The 9,250-nt window shown below is 40.7% G+C and overlaps 1 protein-coding gene across 1 annotated transcript; it reads right to left on the bottom strand.

Annotated features, from left to right (window-relative positions):
* Positions 1–104: 104 nt before the first annotated feature.
* dusp7 (dual specificity phosphatase 7) lies at positions 105–9,250 on the bottom strand (the record flags this gene model as incomplete). The annotated part of the gene is given in 3 exon segments (XM_014004117.1): positions 105–1,072; positions 5,489–5,917; positions 8,792–9,250. Coding segments are annotated over 3 exon segments (1,158 nt in total). The 3' UTR covers positions 105–755.

Here is a 9,250-nt window from a genome sequence, read left to right on the forward strand (position 1 = left end):
ATATATATATATATACAAAACAACAAAAACAACCATTCCCTTTCTTTAGTTTTACAATCTCCTAAACAAGTCTAAGATTGAATTACTCTGTTTTTGGACAAAGATAAAGAGTATATATTTATATAAGGTATAGATCTGTGCGTAAATGTACATAAAAATATACAAAAATGCATATAGACATACTGAATTTGTTAAGGACTGCTCATACATGTTCTGTACGTTAACATACATACAGTACAAACATACATACTTTAAGTGTGTGTGTATTAATTCCTTGGTTTTTAAAAACTCTACATTCAGTAGAGTGAAGTTTCTGATTAGTACCTCCAGATTCTCCACCGAACACAAAGGGAGAACGCCGTCATCCAACTTCATGTTCCTATCTTTGTACGAAGCTGTCCAGTTTTTCTYAGTCAACTACAGAGAGTCGCCCCTGTTCTTTGTTACGAGACAAGTTGATCAGGGCTTTTAATCCCCGATTTCGATCAGCGCCGAGGGCGGCCCGATCATTAACCCGCTGTTCCCCCTCTGGGGTCAAACAAAATCCCCTTACGCCTCCTTTAAAAACGTGGCTTTCACGACCCCTCCYGTCGCTCCAGTGCCGCTCCGTGGCCAGGCTCTCAGACGAGGGAGCCTCAGGAGGCTGAAACATTCAACAAAACTGGCCGCGCTCGTCCGGTGCAGCCGCTTCTTACCACGGTTTTTAATTTAAAAAAGAAAAAGAGGGGGCGGTTACAGTTACGCGAGCATCCCTTTCAAGTGGACTCCAGCGTGTCCAGCTGAAACACGTTGTGATTGGTCGGGGTGGTGAAGAAGAGCTGCTCGCGCTGCGGGGAGGCGGCGCGGTTGTCGCAGGGGCTGTTGAGGCCCAGCGTCCGCTCGAAGTCCAGGAGCTGGCCCATGAAGTTGAAGTTGGGGGAGATGTTGGACTTCTTGCGCTTGACGAAGTCGTAGGCGTCGTTGAGCGACAGGTTGAGCTTCTGCATCAGGTACGCCACGGTGACGGTGACGGAGCGGCTGATCCCGGCCAGACAGTGGACCAGGATGCCGCACTTTTTTGACCGCGCCTCGTCTGAGGAGGAGAAAAAAAAGAGGAGAGAGAAAACCATAGAGGATAAGATTATGTTCAAACCCACTCTGTAGGATTCAAATTATTCTAAGGGAAAATGTGCATGAAAATACAACACAAATTGTGCTTATTTTAAGCTACTGAGGTACAAAGATATTTTTTGCCCTCAAAAAATTAGGACTGTTGGACATTCTTTAAATCACCTTGAGCCCAATGTTTTGACTGTGGCCATGGCAATCAAAAGGTTGAGTATTCAAGACTTGTTCTTTTTAAGCCACAAATCCCTCACATTAAACTAAATACAGGAAGTTATTAATTTGCATTAAAATGCAATATTCTCCGAGAGACATTTAACTTTAGAGCACCACGGCTCCTAATTAATATTACTGACACTGGGGTTCTATCAAAATAACAACAACATGTCAGAAAGATAAATCTGTGGAGTCGGTTTGCAACAACAAATCAACTTAAGATGAACTGAAACTGTTTAGTTGTGAAAATTATGGTTTAAGATCCAACATTTGCTAAAAAATAAAACCCAGCTTGAGTAATTCCTGTAATCAACCTTTTATCTGCTTTAAAAAAAAGGGGAAAAAAACATGTTTTTGCTGCAGAAAAGCCAAATGTTTCTCGCCTTAAGCTTCTCAAATGCGTGAGTTACGTCTTCTGGATTTCTTTATTCTAATCATTTGTTAAGCCAAACACAAAATATGAGAGTGTTACAACTGAATTCAAATAAAATGATCTATTTGTATAGTAAAATCTATTCATATTAGCACAGAATGACTTTTCTCAATGGCAGAACGCACTGTTTCATTGCGTTTTTCAGCTTTCGGTCTGAAGCAAACTGTGAATAAAAAACACCTCCTACATTATTAAGCTGCTGCATCCAGCCACCTATCAGTTTCGAGCCCTTGCACTTGCATCCAGAGGCCATTAGAGCGAGAGTTAAGTGCTTCTTTCCTTCCTTCCTTTCATCCTCTTCTCGCTCTCTTTGCCTGCATCTCGTTGTAAAGATTGAGGTCAGCCTGCTGAGCCGTCGCCAAATTAAATTCATGCGGGACGCGTGCTCACATTTCCACAATAGAAGAAAAAGGGCTAAAAATCCTCATGAGGAGAATTTAACTAAACTCCACAAGGCTCAGAAGTCAGATAAATAAACCAGTTAAGTTAATCTGCTGGAACTGATCATTAGGCCGGAGCAATGCAACACATCAAATACACAATAATCCAACACGTATTGAGCCGTTTAGAAGCCAGATAAAACAAACTTATCTCCGACTTGTCTGTACATAAAATATATCTGGTGCTTTCAGCTCACAGTGTGTTCACATCTGTAATTATCTTCCTATAACCATAAAGATCTGGTGTAATCCCAGACTATTAAACCCAGTCAGACAGATCTGTTTAACACCAAGCATGGCCACTGGCTCTGATACATCACACTCACCCTACTTCAACAGAATCAATATGTACAAAAATAATGATCTGAAGTAAATAAGGCAGGTTCTGATACAAACTCAGAGAACATCACTCGATAGTGAATCAGGTCAGAAAAATAAATGGAAATTCAAAAATCTATTAGGGGTGCACCAATATGAAAATTTCAGCCGATATTGATATTAATATACTTATTGCCGTTATGGCCAATAACCAATATTTACCGATATTACACTAGCCTGGCCCTTGCCTTCCTACGCAACTCCGCTCAATTCTAGTTTCCCTTCACTGCTCCTCCGTCTGGGACTTCTCCCACTGAGATGGATTTCGCTGACAGATTTTTATCCGGGCCAATCAGGGAAGAGAACATCAATTTTCTGCCCAGTGTCTCTTGTAGTTTATTTAACCTGGGCCAATCAGCAAACAGAAGGAGGAGTTTTGAATGACGTAGATGTTCTGCACAGTGTCTGCTAGTTATTTTAGCATACGGCAGTGGAGGAAGTGAATGAAGCCAGTCTGTGTTGATAAGGCTTCCAAATTAAAATAAATTTGTCTGACAAAGCAGCAGCTCTCATTTACAGCCGTTTCGTTCAGCTCGGTACTTCTCTCCTCTCAGTAGGGTTGTTTACAGCACACGCGATTTCCGGTTAGCTTCTTAGCTTAGCCTCCTTCACACCGATAACACACACATACTTCAGCAGAGGCCACGCCTCCTGCAAGAAATCTTTTCTCTATGCAGCAAGTACAGACACTTGTACAAAGCAAAGTGAAGGACAGGGTCTGGTTTAAACCAGGCTAATATTGCACAAACACACAAATTACATTATACATATACGCACAAACACACTTTTTTTTGTTACCGTAAATAAACGACCAGACCTCTGACATGGCTCCCTACTTCAGTTATTCCTGGCTGCGCAGCATCAATATCACTATTATGATCAAACAGATGCTGCTCAACCAACCATCTCCCCTACCAAAACAGAAACACAAAGATAAAAAGTGGGAAATCAATATCAGACATTAATATCAGCCCAGTTCTTCATATCGGACCAAAACCAATATTAGTGCCGATATATCGTGCATCCCTACAAACTATAATAAAATCGATGCTGAAGTTGTTGCTGGGACTTTTCTCAAAACACTGAAATCTGTTTTTATTTGGATCTTAGTCTAGACGTATTTTCATAAAACTAGAAACAATTTCATGGATATTTGTTTTTATCATTCTTTAATAACCAGGGGTCAAATGGAATATTGTTGCTTTGTTAGGAGTTATAAAAAAAAATCTAGACCAAAAAAATAAAACAAACAAACAAATAAAAAACTAAACAAAAAAACCCCACGAACCTAAAGCAAATAAATAAATACCAATTTTGCCTCGACAGCACAAAATATATACTTATTTAGAGCTTTTATAATAATTTCACTTCTTCAAAACTGTGTACACATCTGAGCTGACACTGAATGTTTGGGGAAATTTGCAACAAGAGGAAATGCTGTTTTTTTTTTTTTAAAGATTAGTTCAGTAAACAATAAACAGATCAATCTGCAGTTACAAGAGCTGCTTAGCTGTCAATAGAATTTAATAAAATACTGTAACACACTCCCCTAGAGTCAACGTGTAATGCTTGTGATATGGTTTGATGAGAATACAACAGAAATAAAGTATTAAAATATGTTTTATAGACAGTCTTTGGAGTGTTTTTCTTTGAATGTGATTTTAGGAGGCTCAGGGAAACACTCAGCTTCAGTAAACGTACTTCAAGAATCCTTGAAAGAGCCTGAAGTACTGACAGTTAACAACAGGTGTTTTGGACCAAACAGTTCTAAGGACACTTTGAGGGTTATAAGACCATTAGTCCCACAAAGGGGAGCTTATAGGGACCTGTGTGTTTGCTCCACCTGGGGAGCACAGCGACTGGGGGGAAAAAATGAAATAAAATATTTGGCTTAGTGCAGCCATTTCACTGCATGTGACATTCAGCATAAGTAGTAACAATACTGTTGGACAGAGTAGTGAGTGCTACGTGTTTGATGTTTGTCTTTGGATTATTGATTACAGCTGAGTTGGATAATGTGATACAAAGGTTAGGAAGAATTAGCACTACGAAGCTCAGTCAACCTTGTGCTGCACATTTTTTAAAGGAGAACACGTCGTATGAAAAAACTACAACAAGCAAGCAGCATCTTTACTGAGCAAATAGGATCTGGAAATAATTAAGACACTTTTTTTGTTTGGGTCCACACAAGAGTTGATGAATGGTGGACAACAGTTGAATACAAGCTCAGTAAAGCCTGGACTTTAGCATCTGTTTAGTTCTCAAGGCAGTTTTACTTCCTGCGAGTGATGTAAATAACACCAACACGGTTTATAAAAAGTGGTGTGGGAGAAGAGCTTTAAACTTGCTCCGCCAATCAGCAAACACATCTCTTTACGTCACTCAGTTCCCACTGAGCAACGAAAAAAACCCTACTCTAAACCAGGAGCTAAAAACAGAGCCAATAAACGTAGTCCCGGTGGCTATGAACATTCATCTATTTTCTATACCCGCCTGTTTATGTTCAGTCACAGGAAGTTATGCCCATCTCCAGCRGTCATTGGGCTGGAGGCGGCGTGCACCCTGGACAGGTCACCGCTCCATCACAAGGCCACAAAAAGTCGAACAACCATTCATGCTCCCACTCATACCCATCTAAAAGATAAAAGGGTTGTGGTTCTTTTTTCTAATCTATGATGTACTGCTGAGATATACTGAGTTGGGATTGACTTCAGACCCTCACATATGCTCTTTAGTACAAAAAAAGGATCTTTTTCCAATGGTCCTTTTGATTCCTCTGATGTGTACCTATAAATTTGATTTACAGTAACAACCAAACATTGGTATCCACCTATTTTAGAATAAATAAATTAATGTCAGGTTTTTATCTAATGTGAACCAACAGTTAAAAATCGAAGGTAATTCCACCTTAACTTACCAATAAATGAAATGGCCTCAGGGAAAAACTGTGAGAGGTTCTGGCTCCAGTGATCAGAGATGGGGATCTGTTTGTACTTGAAGTCTCCCTCGTGTTCGAACATGTTTGGCAGGTTGGGCGTGACGTTGAGGATGTACTTGATGTTGTACTTGCTGAGCACATCCAGGTTCGCAGAGTCTTTGGCACAGCCCAGGTACAGGTACGGCAGGATCTGGACGGGGAACGCTGGCTGGTTGTTGGGGAGCGGGCTGCCTTCCGACTCAGTGGCGCTGCCCGGCTCGCGGTCAGACTCGCCATCCGAGCAGTCGGAGCTGATGCGGAGCCCTCCCAGTCCGAGGACGGAGGCTGGTGGGGAGCTGCTGGGACACGAGCAGTCCAGATTGGTCTCGCAGTGATCAGGATACTCAGACTGGAACTTGCTGAAACCTCCTAGAGGACAAGTAAAAACAAAAACAATCTCACTGGATGATATTAAAAACATCCATCCATTTTCTTATTTTCTCTAACCACTTCTCTGAAAATATCTGCAGGGAGCTGGTGAAAGTGTCCAACAGTCACTTTGCAAGAGGCAGGGTACACCTTACAGGTCGCAAGTCCATCACTGGACCACACAGAGGTGTGGTTTCCAAAGTTTAGGTTAGGTCCCGAACAAGTCATAAAATACCAAATGATGCCCATCTTAAATGCTTTAAAATGACAGGTTGGGAATTTCAGTATTGTATTTGAAAAAGGGAATCCCCAAGTTTCACAATGACGCCAAACATTACAGGAAGGAATTCCCTAGAACTACAAAGACAAATGATATATTATAACCTAAAACTATTATAAAAACAATTACTTTTGAAAAATAATATATATATATATAAACTTCTAACAAGTGTATATACACACACTTGTTAGAGATTTTCAATTCAAAAGATTATTTTCTATTTTTGTTGCTAGGATAATTAAATGGCGTCTTTATGGATTCCTTTTTAAGCAAATATCAATTTCGGCAAAAATCAGTATTTTAGAAGAAAACATGACGTCACACGGCATGTTGTGTTTACAAAAGTAAATATGGATGCTACACGTGTTAGCATGTATTCATTATAAAGCTATTGCACAATCGGAGCAAACTGAATTATTATCTGCTATACTTGTACTCATTGTTTATGTTTTATCGTCCCGCTTTCTGCCTCATTGGGTGGGTGCTGAATTGTACTTCTGGAGTGGGAGCGACTGAAAGTACAGAGGAAACAAACCCAAGTATCAACTGCATAGTATCGACATGTTTGCATAGCATAGTTGGTAGGGATGGACGATATGTTGGCACTAATATCGGTATCGGCTGATATTTGTCATTTTTTAGAATATCGTATCGGTCCGATATGTAAAACTGGGCCGATATTAACGTCCGATATTGATTTCCCACTTTTTATCTTTGTGTTTCTGTTTCTGGAGGGGAGATGGTTGGTTGAGCAGCATCTTTTTGATTAGTGATAGTGACGCTGCGCAGCCAGGAATAACTGAAGTAGGGAGCCATGTCAGAGGTCTGGTCATTTATTTATGKTAAAAAAAAGACAAGTGTGTTTGTCCATATATAGTAAAATTTGTGTGTTTGTGCAATATTGGTAAATATCAACCATAACAGCAATAATTATATCGAATAACGATTTTGGCTGAAATTTTCATATCAGAGCATCCCTCATGGTTGGTATTATGTGATGGTGCAAATTAGGGTTAGGCATAATCGTATTGTGTGCAATTAATCGTCAGAAAAACATTAATCGATTACTTTTTGACACTTGATGATTAATACGATTAATGCCACCAGGCAGAGTCCGCTCGGTGCTTCTCTCTGCTTCAAATATGATGAACATAAAAAAGTTATGTAATTTTTTTTATCGATCAACACAATTTAAATTTGATATATAGCCTGAAGTCTGTAATTATGATATAGTTTGGAACAGATTTTTATGAAGAGCAAATCTTTCCCACTAAATTGGTCATGTGACCAGGACATAAGGGTGCCCAGGGACTCCAGGGGAGTAATCGTCAAATTAATCGTTATCGGCTGAATACCACAATTAATCGTGATATTATTTTTTTGCCAATATTGCCCAACCCTAGTGTAAATTCTCAATCATCCTTCCTACACAGGACAAAACTAGAAAGCTTTCTAAAAGACAACGCAACTGGACTCTGTACCTGAGGATGCTTAGAGTTTTAAGCTTTAAACTTGCCTGATGTTTGTATCGATGCTATCAATATCTGGATCATTCATATCATTGGGAGGAAACAGGAAGAACATGCAAACAACTCAAAGGGTTGCAACCTGGTTTCAAACCTGCAACCTTCTAACTGTGAGGCAACCTAACCACCCAAAAGCTATTTAGTCTGAGTTAATTATATTTTCTATTCTCAACAATATAAGCCATAAAGGCTTCTCACTTTCACTATAAAACAAACACATTAAACTTTTTATACATCATAATATAAAAGTAAATGAATCTGGGGTGGAATGAACTAAAAAAGACGCACATTAGAGCACGCTGATTAGGCAGATTAAAGGGTAAAAAGCGGGTGATTTGCGTCAGGATGAGCATGAAAACAGGCAGGTCAGAGTGGCTCCATTGAGAAAAGCCAGCAGCTCGGCTCCGACACGGCTCCAGCTCTGAGGACTTTTTGTGAATGGCTGCTGAAGGCTCGTGACTTCGGTCAAACAAATCTATTTTCCACGGCTCATACACTCTTATCTGCTGTTACTGACCAACCCCAAACACGACCTGCCGGTTGTTTTCCTCATAAAAAAAACACGTTTTGTCTTCGTGTTGTTTAAAACTGGTCGTCGTGTCCTCCCGTCTCTGTGTTCATTCATGAAAAAAACCGTGTCTTTTTCCTGAAGGAGYACAACATGGCGGGCTGTTTCAGCTACATTTTAATGAAAAAGTATTTGATTTGGCCTTAGTTTGATATGGAGTTTAGCTCGCTGATTGCCGTGTTTTTTTTTTTTTTGTCATGTTTTGTCAAACATCTGTCGAACATCGAAGCTGAAAAAGCTAAATGTTTTAAAAAAGAGACATCAGTACTAGTTTGTAGTTAAATCATAGGTTCTTGAAAACAAGTAGAGTCCAAATGTAAACATAAGTCCATATATATTTTATATTTAAGTTATAATAAATCTTATTTTTTATTTGAGGTGACATACTTTGTTTTAAAATGGCGAATTTATCAAGTCCGGCTTCACGTCGGTTTGGAGTAAGGTTTATTTTATTGACACACATATTTAAACCTTTAACACCGCCTTCCTGGGAGCTTTACCTTCCAAAAAGAAAGCCTTGCACCCGTCGTCCCGGAGCTTGTGGAGGAGCAGCCCCATCACGGAGCTCCCCAGCCCGGACTCCTGTCGCTCCGACGTCGCCTCGTCGTACAGCAGAACCACGTCCGTCTTGCACCTCTTGACGAACTTCTCCTTGTCCTCGTTGTTGGGGATGATGGAGCGGATCGGGAGGTTGCCCTTCTTCAGTCGCCGCAGCATGAGGCCCGGGATGGCCAGGTTGATGGCCGACTCGATGTGCGACGACTCGTACAGCTCGTGGGGTCTGCAGTCCAGCAGCAGCAGCGAGCTGGACCCGGACTCCAGCTCGTCCTGCAGCCACTCCACGCTCTTACTCGACATCATCGTCGTTACAGTCACGATCACGGAGCCTCTGCACGGGTGATTAATTCTCATCAGGGAACCGTTAATCCGCCCGTCCCTCGTTGTGACATGACAACAAC

Source organism: Austrofundulus limnaeus, unplaced genomic scaffold, assembly GCF_001266775.1.
Source record: "Austrofundulus limnaeus strain Quisiro unplaced genomic scaffold, Austrofundulus_limnaeus-1.0 Scaffold22, whole genome shotgun sequence".
Taxonomy (NCBI): domain Eukaryota; kingdom Metazoa; phylum Chordata; class Actinopteri; order Cyprinodontiformes; family Rivulidae; genus Austrofundulus; species Austrofundulus limnaeus.